At 42.1% G+C, this 21,967-nt stretch overlaps 1 protein-coding gene across 3 annotated transcripts in view; it reads right to left on the reverse strand.

The window, feature by feature from the left end:
• LOC114700724 (alpha-1-inhibitor 3-like) overlaps nucleotides 1–21,967 on the reverse strand; it is a 176,328-nt gene that overhangs the window by 100,449 nt on the left and 53,912 nt on the right. For 2 of the 3 annotated variants that reach the window (XM_037204173.1, XM_037204177.1), the window contains exons 34-35: nucleotides 21,488–21,590; nucleotides 20,307–20,348 (exon numbers count right to left, since the gene is read on the reverse strand). In XM_037204173.1, the coding sequence (XP_037060068.1) occupies nucleotides 20,307–20,348; nucleotides 21,488–21,590 (145 nt within the window). Of the gene's footprint in view, nucleotides 1–19,841; nucleotides 19,990–20,306; nucleotides 20,349–21,487; nucleotides 21,591–21,967 lie in introns of those variants that run through there. The other variant, XM_037204174.1, reaches the window with a different exon arrangement.

The raw sequence follows: 21,967 nt of genomic DNA on the forward strand, positions 1-21,967 counted from the left end.
GGTGTGCACCACCACCGCCACACTCTGTCTATGGCTCTAATAGCTCTGACCCCCGGGTAACTTTATTTATTAACATACAATCAAAATCACATTTCAGTACAATTAGAATACTACCACATTCCTGAAAGTAGAATCATAAGTACTTGTTCAAAGAAAGATCAGACTAGTCTGTCCATTCATCCATCCACCCATCCATCCTTTCTTCCTTTCTTTTTTTATTGAGATTTTCTATTCCTTTTACATACCAACCACAGATTTTCCTGTCCTCCCTCCTTCTGCCCCCAGCCATCCCCCCAAACCCACCCCCCATTCCCATCTCCTTCAAGGCAAGGTCTCCCATGGGGAGTCAGCAGAGCCTGGTACCTTCAGTTGAGGCAGGTCCAGGCCCCTCTTCTCTGCACCAAGGCTGTGCAAAGTATCCCACCATAGACACTAGGCTCCAAAAAGAGCTAAACAGAGAATTCTCAACAGAAGAATCTCAAATGGCTGAAAGACATTTAAGGAATTGCTCAACATCCTTATTCATCAGGGAAATGCAAATAAAAACAACTCTGAGAGACCATCTTACAACTGTCAGAATGGCTAAGATCAAAAACACTGATGGGCCGGGCGTTGGTGGCGCACGCCTTTAATCCCAGCACTCGGGAGGCAGAGCCAGGTGGATCGCTGTGAGTTCGAGGCCAGCCTGGGCTACCAAGTGAGCTCCAGGAAAGGCGCAAAGCTACACAGAGAAACCCTGTCTCGAAAAACCAAAAAAAAAAAAAAAAAAAAAAAAACAAAACACTGATGACAACTTAAGTTGGAGAGAATGCAGAGAAGTGGAACACTCCTTCACTGTTGGTGGGAATGCATACTTGTACAGCTACTTTGAAAATCCGTATGGCGGTTTCTCAGAAAATTGGGATTCAATCTTCCTCAAGACCCAGCTATACCACTCTTGGGCATATACCCAAGGAATACTCAATCATACCACAAGGACACATGCTCAACTCTGTTTATAGCAGCATTATTTGTAATAGCCAGAACCTGGAAACAACCTAGATGCCCTTCAACTGAAGAATGGATTAAGAAAATATGGTACATATACACAATGGAATACTACTCAGCAGAGAAAAGCGATGACATCATGAGGTTTACAGGCAAATGGATGGAACTAGAAAATATCATCTTGAGTGAGGTAACCCAGACTCAGAAAGACAAACATGGTATGTACTCACTCATAAGTGGATACTAGACATAAAGCAAAGGATAACCAGACTGCAACCCACAGCTCCAGGGAGGCTAGCTAGTAGGGAGGACCCTAGGAAGGACACATAGATCGCCCAGGGATGGAGAAATTGCTGAGATCTATATGAGGAAACTGGGGGTGAGGGAGGGTAATGGAAGGCAAGGGATGGGGGGTGAGAGCTTAGGAGAGGGGGAGGTTTGAGCTGGAACAGGAACAGAGTGGGAGAACAAGGAAAGAGAAACCATGATAAATGAAGACACCATGGGAATAGGGAGAAGCAGAGTGCTAGGGAGGTTCCCAAGAATCCACAAGGATGACTCCACCACAGACTACAGGCAAGAGTTGAGAGGGTGCCTGAACTGTCCTGCTCTGGTGATCGGATGGCTGAATACCCTAACTGTCATCACGGAACCCTCATCCAGTGACTGATGGAAGCAGATGCAGAGGTCCACAGCCAGGTCCGAGGTGGAAGAAGGGTTTCCAAAAGTGCACACCACAATGATCTCAATTGTGTGAAGTGTGAGGCTGAGTGAGAAACTGCTTTTACCCTCCTCAACTTTAAAACCTCTCTCTATCTCCTTGTGTATGCTGATAAAGGAGCTGTAGTACTTCATAGTACACATCCAAAAGTGGATTTTAAAAACCAGGGTAATTGATTAATTATCCCATAGCAGTTTTACAAGGTTGGGGAGGGGGCAATATGTCAGAGTTGCTGGATGCTCATCTTTTAGAAATTTAGAGTGGGTTGCTAGCACAAAATGGAATTTTCCTCTTTTAGGAATTTAGAATGAGCTCCTAGTGCAAAAGGAGTTTTCTTAGCCATCACAAACAAGGAAACATCCTTGTTGTTGGTGATGTCAGAGCCATGGGTACCCAGCAAAGAGACGTGCACACCTGGTGTGAAACCAGCCCAAGAGAGAGAAGTGTGTGGTCAATAAAGCTGACATGGGTTGGAGACCTGAAGAGCACTTTGACATCCCACATGGAGATTCAGAATTTGGAGATGGTCCTACTGGTTTTGGTTGTGCTTTGGTTGAGTATTCCCTCACCATGCTCCTTTCCTCCCTTTTGGAATGGTAATGTATATTCTGTGCCATTTTTCATTTTGGAAGGATAACAGTCAAGAGATTTCCTTGAATCTCAGAAGAGACTTTGGACTTTTAAACAGTGCCGAGACTGTGATAGGTTATGGGAACTTTTGAAGCTGCACCGAATGCATTTTTGCATGATGATATGACTACAAGTCTATGGAGGCCAAGGAGCAGAATGTGGTGGTTTAATAAGAATGCTCCCTATAGTCCCATATATTTGAATGATTAACCACCAGGCACTATTTGAAAGGATAAAATGGATTAGGAGGTGTGGCCTTGTTGGAGGAAATGTGTCACTGGTGTGGGCTTTGAGGTTTCAAAGCCCCATGCCAGGCTCAGATGCCCCCCCCCCTCTCTCTCTCTCTCTCTCTCTCTCTTCTCTCTCTCTCTCTGTGTGTGTGTGTGTGTGTGTGTGTGTGTGTGTGTGTGTGTGTGTGTGTATCTGTCTGTCTGTTCATCTGTCTTTCTGTCTGTTTCTCTGTGTATCCATCTCCCTCTCTGTGTAGGTATCAGGATGTAGCAATCGTCTACTGCTCCAGCACCTGCCTGTGTGCTGCCATGCTTATCTCCATGATGAAAAGGGACTAAGCCTCTGAAACTGTAAGCGAGATCCTAATTAAATGCTTTCATTGAAAGGAGTTGCCTTGGTCACGGTGTCTCTTCACAGCAATTTAAGTGTGACTAAGACACTAGCCTTTGACTTCCAACCTTGATGTCTGAGCTAACATCTATTGATGAAAAAACACTCAAAGAACGTATCTCAGAATCAGAGAATGGTACCCTCTGTCCACCTGAAGCTAAGGATTCTGCACATCTAACACCTATAAATGTAAAGTCCCCCACCTTGCTGCAGCTGGGAAGTGTATTCCAATCTCTCTTCTCATTAATGTGACAAAACCTGAGAACAGCAGCATGAGTAGGGTTCCTTTTGGCTCACATTGAGGGCACAGTCTGTCAAATGAGAATCCACACCCAATTGCTGCCATTGACATCTCCTTTCACAGGTATCACCAGGCTATCTAGGAATCTCTAGCCAATAGACACCCAAGAACCATGCTTTACCTGGGGGTGTGAGGTTTATATTAAAGAAGGTGTGCTGTCCACACTGCCTTCTCCACACCCCTTCCCTGAATCCTGTCTTGGAATCAAAGATAATCAAAGGCCCTGATTCCTGTCTTGAGAACTCTCACCATGCTGTCTGTCTCTGCTGTTGGGCTTTAACTCTCCTCAGAGCTTCTGCAGTGTGGTTCACTGTCCATCTGTCTGTCCATGGTGTCAATAACACTTTCACTAAACTCCTATCTGCCCCCACAATCCACTTAGTGAACTCCTTGAATCTGCACCTGAGAACTTTCAGTTTATCATGGAGGGGGACGTCTATTGGCAGGAGGGGGAGGGGCTTATCCCACTGTATCTGTAGCCAGAGGAGGCAGAGAGCAAGGGATGCTGGTGCTCAGCTGGCTTTCTCTTTATTAGTAGTTTATTGCAGCCCCTGGGATGATGCCACAGCACATCAACAACAGTCTTTCCACCTCTGTTAAGACAAATTAAAAACTTCCCCATGGCGAGTCCAGAATCTAAAAGCAGGCAATATTGAATGTACTGATCTGTGACTTTCTTTTGTTTTGTGATGGCAAACAGCTAGTACCCTCATCCAGGGCCATGCTGCAATTCAGGGAAATGGGTCCATATCATCAAGATTCCCTGTGTTTGATATTTTGACTAGAGACAGGTTCTTCTTGGAGTTTCAAGGCCCATAACTGTTTGTGTTTCTAGGCTTTAAAAATCCCTAATAGGCGATGAGCATCATCTTTGTTCCTCGTACAAGATAAAGGAAGGACTCTGGAACTTGTCATGGACCTGCTGATCACATAATGCAAGTTTCATTAATGATTTCAAAAAAAAAAAAAAAAAAAAAAATCCAGGCAAGAGCAACTTAAGGGAAAAGTGGATTTTTCTGGTTCACAATTCAAGGGTGTAGTCCATCATGATGGGGAAGTCAAGGCAGAGCAGGAACTAGAAGCGCCTAGTCACATGATATCCACAATCAGGAAACAGGATGAATGCATGCACGCTTGCTCAACACAATGAAGCAATGTGTGCTGCATATGCATTTGTGGACACCCAGGAGAGAAAATGGAAAGGAACGTGTTGTGTAAACACACTTTTCACAGGTATTAGTCTCCACACACAGGGGGTTAATGAAGCAGCACTATAGTTCAGGGAGGAACTGTGACTGACAGGCATGAACTGAACATGGCCACAGACAAAGTGCAAGGAGCATGAAGAAAGAGCAGCATCAGCCTTCATTGCTGTTTGAGTCAGAGAAATCTAAACTATAATTGATAGACTTTCTATGGAGTCAGGCCCACCCAGACCATCTCTTTTGGGACCATTATTTAGGAAGATGATCAGTAAATTTACTTTGCAAATTCCCTCCACAGTACCACCTAGACTTGTGTTTAATGATGTGGCTCATGAGATGTGTGCAACCTACAAAGGGCACTACTTCCTCTGCTTCCCATGAGGAAACAATCCTTGAAGCTCATCCTAGTGAGAAACATACTAGGAAGGAAATTCTAGACAGTTCAGTGAGCCACGGTGACATGCCAAGCACTATCTCATGTGGAACATGCAGCTTTGACCATTGTGGTTCTCTTCCGCTTTGGTTTTGGCTTTTACACTGATTTGTGGAATCACACCATAGAATATATATGGAGGTCAGAGAACAACTTGAAAGTGTCAGTTCTCTCCAGTTCTGTGGGTCCCAGATATTGAAGCTGGGCCATCAGTCTTGCTAGCCAGCACCATCTCACTGTTAGGTCCAATGTCCAACTCCCAAAAGGACAGTTTGGTTTCAGAGCAGGCTGGAATCTGACCTGGTAAACACATGGATTGCTAGTGGATAATCAAAAGTCTAAAATCAGCATTTCTTAGAAATGTGTGCAGAGAGTTTCTGTATTTCAGGAAGAGCCATCACTTCCCTTATCGTCACATATATGACCAGATGTCAAATCTAGAGCTTGAAGCCATGGCCACTACATGATAACCGGATACCCTGGCTCCTCAATATAGCAGCACCTAAACTCTCTATTTCCTAAGGCTCTCCTTGGGGTATCCAGGAGGAAGAGCATGTAACAAGCCTCCAGAAACTTGAGGCAGATGAACACCACCTTGGGATCCTCTCAAACAAGCCACAGCCAGCATGGAGACAAGAGAAAGTTAAGAGATAAAGTCAATGTCAACTTGTATCCTCTCAATTTCCAGGACTGCTTTCCTACAATTTACTCTCAAATATTCACATAAAAACATGGGCTTTATATAGGATAGTGTGGAACTCATGATTATACTGCCTCCCTCTGGCATGATGGTACTATAGGCATGCATAATTACACCATTCCCACCCCATCAGATAGACTTCACCTGACTGTGTCAGAGTTAGGACTGTGTGTGTCCCTGGATAGATACTGGTGGCTTTGGTGTGGCAGTGGCCCCTCATGGTCCCTCCATGGTATAGGGGACGAAGGAGTATGACTCTTCCACCAGAGAGATGGTCCTTCCCAGCTCTCCTCTGGACTCCACATGTCTGCCTCATCTCCTTCAGCTCTGCAAACAGGGGAGAAATTATTGCCAATAAACTCGAGGAGGAAGGCCTTGTTGGGATTTCTTTCTTTGCTTTTCAAATATAGTGGCTGAAATCTCCATTCTTATGATTTCTTTGGAATCCTTTTATAAGTCTTTGAGGATTCTTTCAGGAATGAAAATAAAATCTTCATTGCATGCAGCGCAGAATGAGGCACCCCACCCCCTTTGCTAGTTCTGTAGCTGCTGTGCCCAGGGACCCGATGTCTGCCTTCTGGTCTTGATGATCTCAGGGTACCATATCGGAAGGATGTGTCCAAGAATGTTTTCCTTTCTATCTGGGTAGCTATCAGCTGACCAGCCATTCCCAAGTTATCCAGCTTCACTTCTGTGTTGATGAAGTAGAACACTGACCACTTTAACACCTCTATGGACTTTCTTTTGTTAAGATAATCATGTCCTTTAGGTATTTCTCTTAATGAGGTAGCGATATGTTCTAGAAACCAGTTTCTATAGATCCTCCATCAAGATTTTTCATTATTTGGTACGAATTAGTATCCATCAGATGGAATCCACACATATAGACTGCTACACTGGCAGTACAGTGATTTCTTTTTTTTTCTTTTTTGAATTACTCATTTCCTAGTTTTATATTCTATTTTCTTTTTAAAAATCTTTTTAGCCAGGCGGTGGTGGTGCACGCCTTTAATCCCAGCACTCGGGAGGCAGAGACAGGCGGATCTCTGTGAGTTTGAGGCCAGCCTGGGCTACCAAGTGAGTTCCAGGAAAGGCGCAAAGCCACACGGAGAAACCCTGTCTCGAAAAACCAAAAAAAAAAAAAAAATCTTTTTATTCATTTTACATACCAACCATTGATCTCCCCTTTCAACCCTCATCCCACTCCAACCCGTCTACCTCTCCAACCTACCCCTCTCCCCTCCTCCAAGCCTACCCCTAAGCCTGGTACATTCAGCTGAGGCAGGACCAAGCCCCTCCTCACTGCATCAAGGGTGAGTAAAGTGTCCATCCACAGGTAATGGGATCCAGAATGCCAGCTCATGCACTGGGGATAGATCCTGATCACACTGTCAGGGGCCCCTCCGACAGACTCAGCCACACATCTCTCTCCCATATGCAGAGGTTCTGATCCAGTCCCATGCAGGTTCCACAGCTGTCAGTCTAATGCTCGCGAGTTCCTATGACTTGGTTCAGTTGTCTCTGTAGATTTCCCCATCACGATTTCTTGTGCAGTGTTCTCTGTTTCACCTTCGGCTTCTTTCAGTTAATATTTTTTAGCAATTTCTTTCAGACTCCTGTCCTCAGTATTTCCAAGCAGTTTGCTGAAAGCCTCTCGTCAGTTTTTCTCTAGCTGGTGAGAGGTTCCTTGGGGTCTGCTTTCAGGTTCTGTATGACCTGCACTGAGAAGGAAACTACAGAGTTCAGAATAGCCGCTTCCTGGTCACAGATGGCCAGGCCACAGCAGGTGGAAATCTGCACAGCTGCCTGCAGCTCTGGAGCAGCAGTGTTGACTGATGTCTGAGGTCATCACACACCGGGAACGCTGGCCAGCAGTGGTCTGTGGTGGAGGTGGGACTGTGTCTCCACATACCAGGCTAAGGAGAAGTGCAGGGATCTGGGGCCTTGTGTGCACACCAGCACTGCCGTGCTTTGCTGGAGTCAGGTGGTTCTGCTTGCTCTGTTCACCTGGAGCTGGAATGGGTATGCAGAGCTGGCCAAGCTACTACACATCTGATAAAAACAGCCAGGAAGATGTATGCTACCACCTGAACACTGTGCAACTGTGACATTTTCTATTGCTGTTCTTATTGAACACAGTACTAGAAATTTAATGCAGAACAATTAGACAATAAAAAAGAATTAAAGAAGTTAAATGATCCCTGCTTGTAGATGCAATGCTTCTACACCTATAAAAGCCACAGAACTCTACTGAGTCTATTAGAACTGATAGATCTCTTAAATAAGTAGCTTTTTAACATACTCCGAGCTCACTGAGAAAGAAATAGAAAGTCAGTCACATTCATAATAGCTACAATTAATTCCTAGGAATAAATACTGCCAAGAACATAAAAGTCTTCTGCAATGAGAACTATGTGACACTGAAGAAAGAAACTGAAGAAGATACTAACGGAGGAAAGGCTTCCCATGTTCATGGATTGGGAGTGATAAGAGTTTTAAAGCTGCTATGGAGGGAGACTAATTTTTCTTTGGGAGCCACTGGTGAGTTACTATGCTCCAGTAGATAACCCCACACCCATGCTCATACAGGTGACATTAATTAAATTAAATGGATCATTAAAAATAGCTGAGAGACATGGAATAGGAGGATATTTGTTGAGAAGGGGGAAGGGTCTAGAAATGAATGGGAGAGGATAAGAGAGGGTTACAGTGTGTAGCCATCTTTCTCAAATGTGGTCAGACTTTCCTTTGTGGGACCACCAGGTCCCAGTAATGACATGGAGACTCATTATTCATTATGGAAACTTGGCCTTTAGCTTAGACTTGTTTCCAAGTAGCTCTTATAACTTAATTAACCCATACTTTTAATCTACATTCTGCCACATGGCTCAGTTACCTCTCCACAGTACAACATGTGACTTTACCCGAGTCTGCTAGCAAAATCTGCACACCTAGATTCCCCCTCCTCTTCCTCTCTCTCCCCAGAAATGCCTCCTATCCTCTCTTGCCTAGCTATTGGCCATTCAGTTCTTTATTAAACCAATAAGAAGGTGCCTATGTAAAGACAGATCTTCACAGTGTACAAAACAATTATCCCACAACAATGGAGGCTTTGAAATGGTTAAAACATTATATACACATATAATATCGTCAGAGAATAAATTAAACATATTAAAAAAATCAATACTACCCAACAATATTACAGATCATGATCCATATTGAAATACCATTGATATATATATTAATGGCATTCTTCACAGAACTAGAAAGAATAACCAAGTCCTAAAACTCATGCAAAAGTACAAAGACCTCCAATATGCAAATATGTTTTGAGCAAAACCAATAAATTTAGAGGTAGTAAATGCTGACTTCAGGACAATACAGAACAACAGAAATAAAACCAGAATGATAAAAATGGACCCATGGACCAATGGAACTGAAGTCTCAGACATAATGCCAACAGCTTTCAACAAACTCATTTTAATAAAGTTTTCAAAAGTATACTTTGCATTAAGGACAGTCTCTTCAGTGAATGAATGCGAGGAGGAAAGCTGGATATCCACATGCACAACACTGAAGTGACTTCTCCCACCTTGCAAAGAAATCAAACAAAATGCACCAAAGATTTGAATGTAGGACCTGAAACTTTGAATCTGCTGGAGGGAATCATTGAAGAGAACACTTCAAGGCAAAGAGTTCCTGCACCCCAGAAGCAGAGGAAACAAAAGCAGAGGATGAATGGGAGAACATCAGACTGAAGAGCTGCACAGGAAGCAGACAGGCAGCAGGGTGGAGACCACCTACAGGTGGGAGAAAGTCTTTGCCAGTTGTCCATTCAAGAGAAGAGGAGCATCCTGAGTGTACAAAGGAACGGACAGCAGCAACAACAAACCATCAAAAAATGGAGAAATGACCTGAATAGATAACTTCTCAAAAGAACAACTGCAAATGACCAAAAGTAAGTGAAAATATGTTCAATAACTCTTAGCCACCTTGGAATTGCAAAGCAAAAAAAAAAAAAAAAAAAAAAAAAAACAACAACAATGATGGTATTCCATTTCACTTTAATTATAATGACAATCATCAAAATAAATACCCCCCCAAAATGAACACAAGCTAGAGAAGGTGTGAAGAAGTGGGAACCCTTGTACCTTGTTGGGGAAAATATAAAGTAATACAGTCATGATGCATGGAAATAGCACAAACATCCTCTGTGCCCCCTTATCCACCTATTAGAACTATCATGTGACCTAGACAACCTATTCCTGGCTGTATATATCTGGATGGAATGGGGTCATCATACCAGACCACTTCACATCCATGTCTATTATAGTGTTGGTTTTTTAAAATAGATAATACACACACACACACACACACACACACACACACACACACACACACAAGTGTTTTGCCTGTATGTATATATACATGTATATACCTGGTGCCAACAGAGGCCAGAGGATTGTGTTGGATTCCCTCAAATTGGAGTTACAGATGGTTGTGAACCTCTATATGGGTGCTGGGTATTGAACCTGAGTCCTTTGCAGGAGAACATGCTCTGAACTGCTAAGCCATCTCTCCAGCACTGTTAATAATGGTCATAATAAGGAGCCTGCCTAGATGCCATTACACATAAATAAAGAAAATACAACACACTATACAAGCATCACACACACACACACACACACACACACACACACACACACACAAACTCACACCAGAGCTGTTCAGTCATGAAACCTTGTGACTTGCAGGAAAACTGGTAAAACTGAAGGTCATGATGGAAAGAGCAATAAGCCAGATTCAGAAACACAACAGTGATGTGTTTTTCACAAACACACACACACACACACACACACACACACACACACACACACACACACACACCAATGCTGTTCTGTAATGAAGAGGAATGAAATCCTTGACTTGAAGGAAAATGGGTAAAACTGAAGATCATAATGGAAAGAGCAATAAGCCAGACAAAGAAACACAACTGTGATGTGTTTCCACGCACACGCACGCACTCACGCACACACGCACGCACGCGCGCGCACACACACAAATGCTGTTCTGTAATGAAGAGGAATAAAATTCTTGACTTGAAGGAAAATGGGTAAAACTGAAGGTCATGATGGAAAGTGCAATCAGCCAGATGCAGAAACACAACAGTGATGTGTCTCTCTTCATATGTCGAAGATAAAGAAAAATCCATGGGGGGCTGGAAGTGGAAGAGGGCTCCAGTAGCCCTAAAAGGAGGCTGTGCAGAGGTGGGTAGAGAAGTAAAAAAGGAGGGTAGAAAGAGCACGGGTGGGTAGGATCCTACTAATTTGCATAATTATCATGCATTAACAATTACAATTAGAGGCCACAGAAAGCAGTTGACAGGTAACATGGACATTTGCATAAGTATACCCTGTAATGTTTGTACAAGGATGAAATCAAAGCCTGTCAATGGTGCAGTTCTCATAATATGTCCCCATCTCTAAGTGACACACGATTATTTCGTTTTTTGTTTACACTTATTAATGAATTTGTTTATTTCTTGAGTTTTCTTTAGAAAATGTCTTGTCCTCTTTTTGAGAGCAGCTGGGACAAAGTGTGGTCAGCACAATATGGGGTTCACTAAGGGAGTCTTTGGGGGAGGGACTGGCAATATAGCTCAGTGATAGCTTGTGGAGGTCATGGGTTCAATACTCATCCTACAAAACAAAACAAAAGCCTCCAACCAAAGGACAAAACCACAAGCCATAAAAACAACCAACCAACCAACCAAACCATTTGCAAAAGAGTTAATATCGGTAAAACTATCTATAGGCAAGCATTGCCTTGTTCCTTGAAAGGTCATAATGATATTTTTCTGTGTCCATAATTATTAAAATGGCCCTGTTTCATTTTGTTTTGTCACTTTGAGTCTAGCTATATTCCCCAGGCTGGTCTGTTGGCCTCAAGATACTCTCCTACCTCAACCTCCCACATGAGAGTATAATACTTTGTCACTATGCCTGGCTGCCTTGTAATTCTTTTATGTGCCTGGATTGAGTGCATTTTATGGATTTACCAGTTTCTTTGTCTCTCAGTATAGGCTTAGATCCTTTCCTCTTTTGCCTGTACAAAGAGGTTTGTTAGGACTCAATTTTCCAAGATATAGTTTTGTATATTTTTAGTGCTTGTAAACATTGCTGAGTAGTTCTCTGTAAATCAAGCTCATACCAGCAATGAATGAGAATTCATTTTCTGTCCACCTTCTTACATGTAGTTTAAAAATATTTTATTTTAAACACACACACACACACACACACACACACACACACACAGAGTTTATGTTTCGAAAAACTTCCCCTGGAATACTCCTACACTGCTGGTGGGAATGCAAACTTGAATAGCCACTTTGGAAATCAGTATGGTGGTTTCTCAGAAATTGGGAATCAATCTACCTCAAGACCCAGTGATACCACTCTTGGGTATATACCCAAAGGATGCTCAATCATACCACAAGGACACTTGCTCAACTATGTTCATAGTAGCATTATTCCTAATAGCTGGAACCTGGAAACAACCTAGATGCCCCTAAACCAAAGAATGGATAAAGAAAATGTGGTACATTCACGTAATAGAGTATTACTCAGGAGTTTAAAAAAAAAAAAGACATCATGAAATTTGCAGGCAAATGGATGGAACTATAAAAAATCATCCTGAGGGAGGTAACCCTGACCCAGAAACACAAACACAGTATGTATTCACTCATAAGTGGATAGTAGATGTAAAGCAAAACTTAACCAGACTAGAACCCACAGTCCTAGAGAAATTAGGTAACAAGAAGGACCTTAAGAGGGACAGCCATGGATCGCCCTGATAAAGGGAAATACATGAGATTTCCTGGGTGAACTGGGGTGGGAGGTAAAGAGGGGATGAAGTAGGGATGGTAATATGAGGGATCAGATTGGCTGAGTAGTGAAAGAGATGGAGAGGGAGAGCAGCAAAAGAGAGGGGCCATGATGGGGCTAGGGAGAAACCTGGTGCCTGGGAAACTCTCAGGAATCCACCAGGATGTCCCCAGCTAGGATTTGCAGTAATAGTGGAGAGGGTGCCTGACCAGACTAAATTCTCATCAACAGTGCAGAGTCACGTTTTCTCCACATCCTCACCAGCATTTATTGCATTTATTTTTTCACAGTAGCCATTAAGCCCGGGAAAGGTAACATTCCATTTTACTTTTTGATTTCCATTTCTTTCTTTTTTTTTTTAATTTTAAATTTTTTGTTTTTTTCCTTTTATTTTATTTTACAATACCATTCAGTTCTACATATCAGTCATGGATTCCCTTGTTCTCCCCCCTCCTGTTCCCCTCCCCTTCCTGCCAGCCCACCCCCGATTCCCACCTCTTTTCTTTAATAGGTAAACATGATGAACAATTTCTCACATAACCAAAATATGTTCTGTTGATTTTTGTGTTTATCAATTGCATTGCTTGGCACTTTGGTGTTTTGTAGATGTAACCAATCGTCTTATTAAAATAAGAAACACAAAGCCAATGTAAAAGAGAAAGCCGAGAGGTCAGAGCTCAGAGCTAAAATCTTACCTCCTGCAGTGCTCCTAGCTTCCCCGAGAGAGAGTTTCTTCCTGTTTGTCTGTCTTTAAATAGTCTTTCTGTTCTGCCTTCTCATTGGTTGTAAACCCAACCACATGACTGCCTCATCACTGCCTGTAAGTACCGCCCTCCAGGTCTTAAAGGCGTATGTCTCCAATACTGGCTGTATCCCTGAACACACAGAAATCTACCTAGCTCTTCTAACCACCACACTCTTACTATGGCTCTAATAGCTCTGACCCCAGGGCAACTTTATTTATTAACATAAAGTTAAAATCACATTTCAGTACAAATAAAATATCACCATAGTGTTTGGTTTTTTTGGGGGGGGCTTCTTTTTCTTTCTTAAAAAATACATCAGACATGCTATGTAGCTTAAGTGGACCATGAGCTTCCTATGTAGCCCAAGATAGCCGGGTCTAACTTGTGTTTTCCTGTCTCTGCTTCCTCAGAGCTGGGGCTAAGGGTACAGGCTATAGGGTCATAGACTATATTTTCCAGGTGTATATGTTTTCTTTCTTTACTATATATATATTCTCTCTGTTTTTTCTCTTGAATCAATTCCTTGTGAGATGAATAACTGGAAAAGATTTTCTTTTATTCCTTTAGTCTGTTTCTTACCCTACTAGGAGTTACTTCCTTTGCTGTTCAGTTGCTTTCTTCACTTCATGGAATCATGTCTGTCAACACCTGATATTATTTCCTGAGATATTAGAGTCCTATTAAAATCTTTATATATTTCTCTGTGTCTTCTTCTAGAAGTTTAAAAGTGAAAGTCTTACAATAAGTATAGGACCTTGGCCCCCCATTTTGGGTAGCTGTTGCCTTGCTTGCTGACCTTGATCAGATGTCCTCCCTATGCTGATTCCCTGCTGGTTTTCTTCCTCCTGAACGCTCACTGAAAGGTTCCTTGTTTGTGTATCCTGCATATTAGGCGTAAACAGTTTAGATGCAAGAATGTAGAACATCTGTAGAAAACTTCTGCCCTCTGAGGTTCTTCCATTGTACTGTAAGCCTGTATTTAAGGTTTCCTCCCTCTTTCAATAAATGGCATTCGTCATTCTGCTGAGGCGAATGACCTGCTGTCTCTTGTCTCTGTTTTTTTGATCCACAACCGCTTGCTCGGACATGGTGAACGGGTGGTGGTAGTGTGGGCGATATTGCTACAATTAAGGACCTCAATCCATTATGAGCTGATTTTTCAATAGGGTGAGGGATAGGGATGTGGTTTTCAGTCTTTTAGATGTAGGATTCCAGTTTTTTCAGCAGCACTTGTTAATACAGTTTCTCAGTGTATGCTTTTGGCACCTTTATGGAGAATTTGATGATTGTAGCTGATGGCTTTATTTCTATGGCTCAGTAGTGCATTTTGACGTCAGCTATTGTAATACATACAGTATGGCTCTTTTCATTCGAGATCTTTGGCTATTTCTCTTTGTCTTTCTTGAGTGCTTTCCTCCTCCCCCACTTTGTTTGAGTGTGTATGTGTTTCTTTAAAATATTGAGCTTCTTTTCCATTTCTGTGAGGAGGTTAAGTGGAAGGAATGTATTAGATTTCTAGATAATTTCTAATAATATTGTCATTTTCACAATATTTTGTTGATTCGTGGACAAGGAAGGTCATTCTACCTTTCAGAGTCTTCTTTAGTTTCTTCCTTTAGGACTTATGGTTTTCTTCAGAGCGGTCTTTAATGCCTTTGATTATGTTTATACTCAGGTTTTTCATTATTTGAGGTTATTATGAATGCAATATTTGTACCTTGAGTTTTCATCCTACTGCTTTTCTGACAATATTTATCAGATATAAGAGTCATCTGGTAGTCTTGGGGTCTTTTAAGTACATTATCATCTGCAAAAAGGATAATCTGACCGTTTGGTCTCTACTTGACTTCTTTTATTTGCTCAGGCTAAAATTTCAAGGACCTTTTCTTTTCCTTTCCATTTTTCTTTTCTTTTCAAGATAGGGTCACATCATGTAGACCAGGTTGGCTCAAATATACAGAGAACTACTCAGCCTCCTGAGTGCTGGGATTAAAGGCATGCTCCATCACACCCAGTGGAGTTCAAATATTTTATCCAATAATAATGGCCAGAATTGAGTCTTTGTCTCACTCTTGATGTTAGAGAAAATGTTTTATTTTTTTCTATCCAACAGAATGATGCCTACAGGTTGTTGTACATAGACATTATTACACTGAGGTGTGTTCTTTCTATACTCAGTTTCTTCAGTTCTTCTTATGATGGAGAAAGACCTGATTTTGTCAATCACTTTCTACATGGATTGAAATGATCATGTGCTTCAGAACACTTACTAATTTGTCCAGCCATCATTGCATTCGAGAACAAGAGACAACTTAATCTTAGTGCATGGTCTTTCTAAAGTGAAATTAAATCTGTGAATTTTTGAGGACGTTTGTATCTATGTTCACAAAAGAAATAGTTGCTTTTTGCTTGTTTCCTTATCTGGTTTTGGTGTCAAGGTAATACTGATTGTAGAAGTAGTTTATTTGAGCATTTCTTCCTATTCACAGAAGTTAAGAAGCATTCCTTCCTTCTCTATTTTATGGACTAGTGCAAGGTGTTTGTTAGTCCTTTTCTAACTATTTCTAAGCAATTAGTCTTTAGCTATTCTTGTTAGGAGATTATTATACTTCAGTTTCATTGCTCACTATAGTGAAATGGCTAAGGTGATGCTATCTTGTCCTGACTATTTTGTTTCTACCTCCACACTCCTCAGCCTTCCAAGCTCCCAACTCCCATGGCCATATACTCCTTGGCCAACCTTTTGAGACTGTCTGTGACCTGACCACAGTCCAGCCCTATTAACCAAAATAACTGATGTTTGAGCTGGCTAACACATAAATTAAAATAACTTAGAGGAAGTGTAAGTAAAAAGTAATTGTCATGTAGTGTATGCAAGATACCACCAAGTCTTCCAAAAAGACAGATGCTGCTCTGACTCCCACTCAGACACTGATGTAATTGTGGTTTTTGTCTTTAAAAGTGCTGCACTCTGAGCTTTGGCACCAAGAAACTTTGAGGCATGAGTCTGGTCTTGGTCACCCACTAATAAAAGGTTTCATATATTTAAATCAGCACAATTAGCATGGTTGTCAATAACTTTCCCCTGTGGATCATTTCATTAGATCTGTGTACATTGTTGATGTTGCCTTGGTAAGTCACAGATATGCCTAGAAATGTATATACTTTATCAGTCATGTACATGCTTAGAAATTTATTATTTCCTATAGACTTTCCAGTTTACTGGAGTTAAATCTTTTTAATTCAATTCCTATCTACCATCCCCCATCCCTATATACCCCTCCTTTTACTAGAGGGCTACAGTGATATTTTATGTTTCCTGGAACTAGTGTCATGTTAAACTCTGTGTCCAGTTGTTCTCTAAGGATCGAATTACTGCTTTCTCCTCAGTGTTCACTTACCCTGCTAAAGCTTGGAGATTCTTTTAGGGAAGGAACTGTGTCCATATTTGGTGACACCAGGGTGTTTCCTCAAGGATGTCAAACTCCCTTCTCTGTAAACTGGCTGATGTCTGGGAATTGGCTTCGATGGTCTTTATAGTTCAGGTCAGAGTTTTATATACTTGACCTGAACTTTTCTGTTTATAAAAATCAAGGGAGGAGTCAGTAGGTTTATTCATATTATTCAATATCCGATTCAGAGTGTCAGTGGGAGTCACATTATTCTGTCACTGTGACTCTGCTGTTGATTATGATCCCTGCACTGTCACAAACTCAATGGTTGTGAGTCTTCAGTATTTGGAAGTCCTAACTCCCAACATGGGGGTATCGAGAGATGGAGGTCTTTGGGCAGTTATTAGATCAAGAGGGAAGAGCTTTCACCACATAATCAGTGTCCTTTTAGGAAAAGCCCAGGGACCTAATTTGAAAACCATGTCTGCATTTCAGCAGATCAACTAGTCACCAAAAGTCATGGAGTGGGAAGGAGCATCTCCTGAAGCTACGGGGCCTGACTCCTGTCCAGCCATGCCATGGGCTGGGCCACTGTTCCAGTGTGGAATTTAGTCCCTCTGTCCACATGAGTCTGCCCTGCAGCTTTGGTAGGTTAAAGAGAATCAAATATTACACCAGATACTTTATTGCTGTATTTTTATCATTTTACTGTTCCACACTTATTTTCCTTTCCTTGTCTCTTTTCCTTTTGGCCATTTTATTTTATTCATTCTTTGAGAATTTCATATATTTATACAATATATTTTGATCATATCATCCACCTCATGTTCCTCTCCCAGCTTCATTTCTCCTTCTCCTCTTCCTCCTCTTCCTCTTGATTTTCCTCTTTTATAGTCCACTGAGTCCAGTTAGAGCTGTCTGTCTTCATGTGGGTGTAGGGCCGTCCACTGGAGCATGTTGTCCATTTCTTACTTTCTTGTGTGGTGTTAATAAAAGAGCAGTACTTATATTTTAACCTTTGCTGCCACCCTGTGGTAATCTGGTAATCTTTCATTAATGTCCTGGGGGAAAAAGGATTTGGCTACTGTGACCAGAACAAGAGCAAACAGGGAACACACAGTAAACTACAACAAGGTGCAAGGAACTGAGCCATGCATCCAGCATTGCTCATGTGTGTCTCATAACAGCATCCATTCTTTAAAATCTCATTTATCTGCACGTAGCCTAATTTGAATAGTCTTCTATTCCTAATTCTACCTCAAAGTAAGATGCATAACGATTCTGGAAATACATTGTTGACCCTGTCTCATTACTGAAGTGAATTACAGAAAAAATTTACATAGGCAGCTGGGTCTAATCTCCAGAGAAGTTCCCGTTGTTAAAATCTCTCAGGAGAATTTCATTTTGTTCTAGTACCTCTTGTATTCTCCAAACAATTTTGGATTTCCCTAAAATTAAATAAAAATGTTTTAAGAAGTAGAAGCTTACTTGAGAAAGACCTGCTGTGACCTTCCCACCACAGCTCCAGCATCCATTTGTTGTTATCCTACACCATATCTGGTTACACAACCATTGGTTTTTGTTGTTGGGTTTGGTTTGTTTGTTTGTTTGTTTGAGACAGGGTTTCTCTGTGTAGCCTTAGCTGTTCTGGATCTCACTCTGTAGACCAGGTTGGTCTCAAACACAGAGATCCACCTGCCTCTGCCTCCTGAGAGCTGGGACTTAAAGCATCAGCCACCATGAGTCTCATAACCCTTATTTTTAAATGATCCCACCAGCTTCTACAATAAAATAACACTCTTGATAAATTATTCTCAACTCATATCTCCATTCTCATAGTGGCATAAATAAACACTGCCATCGTGTTTTCATTAAGACAGACTTGTTACTGTACCAGTTGTCTGCCACAATCAACTTAGAGAGGGAACTCTTCATTCTGACTCATTGATTGTCCTGCTCTTTCAGGTCCTGTGGTGAGGGAGCACAGAGGTCACGGTGCATGACAAACCTCAGCAAAGCTAAGTAAAGTACTACCTCATGGGTATGGAAGAAAAAGGGAAGCCAGTGAGTAGGAGCCTGGTCCCACCAGCCCTAGGAGGACACCATCAAGTTCTTAAGATTCCCATCACCTCCCAAAAGGCCACATTAGGAACTGAGGCCTTGAGAGCACAGGCCCTCAGCCTGAGGTGCAATTGGGAGGTTTGGGGACTTTTAGAAGGGCCTGGCCAATGGGAGCAAGAAAGGTCACTGAGGGGATTATGTCCTTTTCTTTCTCTCCTTTGAATGCCACCCCTGAAGGGAGTAACTTTCCCCTGTGACATGCTGCCTTGCCACAGGCTTCAGAACAACAGGCTTACTGTGGTGGTTTGAAAGAAAATGGCCCCCAAAGGGAATGGCACCATAGGAAATGTGGCCTTGTTGGAGAAAGTGTGTTACTGTGAGGGTGGACTTTGAGGTCTCTTTTCTCAAGCTTCACTCAGTGTGACAGTCAGTTGACTTTATGTTGCCTGCAAGATGTAGCACTCTCAACTCCAGCACCACATCTGTCTGTCAGGATGATAATGGACTGAACCTCTGAAACTGTTAGTGAGCCAACCCAATTAAATGTTTTGCTTATAAGAGTTGCTGTGGCCATGGTGTCTCTTCACAGCAACAGAAAAACCCTAATTAAGACACTAACTAGCCATTAGGGTTTGAATCCCAAATGTCCCAAAGGGCTCATGTGTTTAAAGATCTGGTTATCAGCTGGTGGTTTTCAGGTCAAGGGGATACAGCCCATCAAGGTCACCTGGCCATTAGCTGGTGGTTCTCAAGTCAAGGGGATGCAGCCCATCATGGTCACCTGGCCATTAGCTGGTGGTTCTTAAGTCAAGGGGATGCAGCCCATCATGGTCACCTGGCCATTAGATGGTGGTTCTCAAGTCAAGGGGATGCAGCCCATCACGATAGGGAAAGCACAGTGGCTAGGAATGTTTAGGTCCAAATTGCAAGAATTTATGAAATGGATTCCTCATACTCCATGGATCAAGAAGCAGACAAAACTTCACTAGGCTAGAATTGTCAAGCTTCACCCCTACTGCCATCTAGGACCTGTATCCAAAAGATTTCACAACCTGGCAGAACAGCACCAGCTTGGGACTGACCAACTGTTCAAACACCCAAGCCTGTGGGGGACATTTTGTTTCAAAACAAGAACACCTTCCATTACATAACTCAACAGATTTATCATTATCATTAGGCATTTATTTACCACACTTTTTCAGTATTTGTATTGCAGAGGCAAACAAAAATCACCATCTTGAAGGTTCCTGGGTTTGGGATTCTAGCAATGTCTTGTCCACAGATATAAATTTCAAGAATTTTGTTTCTCTGTGTATGTGGAGAGAAGAAAACAGCACATCAGGTGAATATAATTCTAACTGGGTATGGACAGCAGGGTTTTCTGCAGGAAAGCAAACTGGCTGTGGGAGAGAATGGGATCCATTGGATTTTCTACCATAAGCTATGATATACTTTGGTAAGGAAGTTAGAGGAGTCTTCCAGCGTTAGTGTGCCAATCCCAAGGTGTACCATTCTGTGTTTGCACACAGCGAGAGGGTTGTGAGATCATCTAACAGAAGTTCTGGGTAGTTTTGAAGAGAAAGAGGTCAGAGGAAGGCTTGTGGCAAGGAGTGCTAGGAGCTCACCTGAGCTGCAGGGGGCGCTGTATTCAGCAAAAACCATTTCATCTGAAAGACATGGAAAAAAATTGAGAATGGGAGTTTGATGCTACAGCATTTTGTAGAGCACAGTGGATGTGTTGGGACTGACCAATTTCCTCCATCAGAACCTGAATGGTTACTGAAAAGTCATCTCTCTGTGGACATCAGACAAACCAAGCAATGGAAATATTGCCCTTGAAGCCACTGGTTGACACGTTTATCCTGGGCCAGCAAGATGGCTCAGTGGGGAAAGGCGCTTGATGCCATGCCTAGTGACCACAGTGAGTTCAGTCCTCAGGATCCACAGGGCAGAGGGCGAGGAACCATTTCTCCTCATTGCTCTGTGACCTCCACAGGCACCGTGACATGCCTCCCTCTCACGAAATAAATAAGCAAATGGGCAACAGCACCAGAATAATTCACCCAACTGAGAATATTGGAGTGTGCTTATTCTGCAGGGTTTGAGCAGAATACAGGGAGTGATCCGTGGAGACCTGTGTCCTCTCAGATGCCTTTCTATATTTCTGATTTTTTTCCTTCAGTATTTCTTGAACTCTTCTATTCTGAAACATTTGGCACTGAAAACCCCCATTTTATTCCCCAGCGCTGGCTTTGCTCTCTCTCTTTTGTCATCAATGACCACTCAGGCTACAATTCTCTCTCATCTTTTTATTCCCACTATAATTGTTTGTATAATTCTTCATCTTTACGTTGCTATTTTCAGAAGTATATTTGTGTGTCTTTCCACCAATAGACACTTCTTTGTCAAATGTTAGGTCCCTTGAGTTATTTAGACATGTTTGGTCACATATGATTGTTTGGACAAAAGGGTAGCAACAAGACATCAGTGGCTGAATAAACTGAAATCTTACAAATGTTTGTCACACTCACATTCTTTTATTAAGAGTTGATTTGTCCAGTAAGGCCTATAAAATGTGTCACTGTCTGAAAAATAATTGTTTTAAACACTGGGAGTGAAAAAAAACTGGGTGCAATGATATATACAAGAAATATCTGCATTCGGGAAGCTGAGTCAGGAGGATTGAAAGTTTGAGGTCAGCCTGGACTGCATATTGAGAAACTGTCTTTAAAAAAAAAAACATGTAGAAAAGGAAAAAAGAGAAAACTTCAAGTTGCTTTAGGGCGCTTCCTAATCCCTTGCTTACCTGTCTCGTAGTAGTCATAGACTTTCACAATGGCAGGCTGCAGGTTCCTCACTGGGATGTCTTGTTGAATGACGAAGGAAAAGGCCAGTGTCTGATTGGTCACCTGAGAAAGAGAGAAAAGTAATCCAGAATCACATCATGGCGGTGGCCAATGTTTTTCTTCAGCATCACTCAGTCCCTCGTATTTGAGAAGCAGTTATGCATGGATAGCATTTAACCTCTCAGTCACTGTGTTCCTAACTGCTCACATATGTGGATGGTGATTGGACTTTAGAGTAGAGACGTGAGGAACTGAAGTAGAGGCTCCTGGGAGTATATGAAACTTTTCTAGTCTATTAAACTATCCAAAAATCCATATTCCTCCCCAGTGTGTGATGTAGGGCTTTGTTCAGGGTGACAGTTAAGCCCTTTGACCTGCTGACTTGGGAGCCCATGATAAGTCCCAGGAAAGCCAGCAATGAGGAAAGGGGATTTCAAGAT

Source organism: Peromyscus leucopus, chromosome 3, assembly GCF_004664715.2.
Source record: "Peromyscus leucopus breed LL Stock chromosome 3, UCI_PerLeu_2.1, whole genome shotgun sequence".
Lineage (NCBI taxonomy): Eukaryota > Metazoa > Chordata > Mammalia > Rodentia > Cricetidae > Peromyscus > Peromyscus leucopus.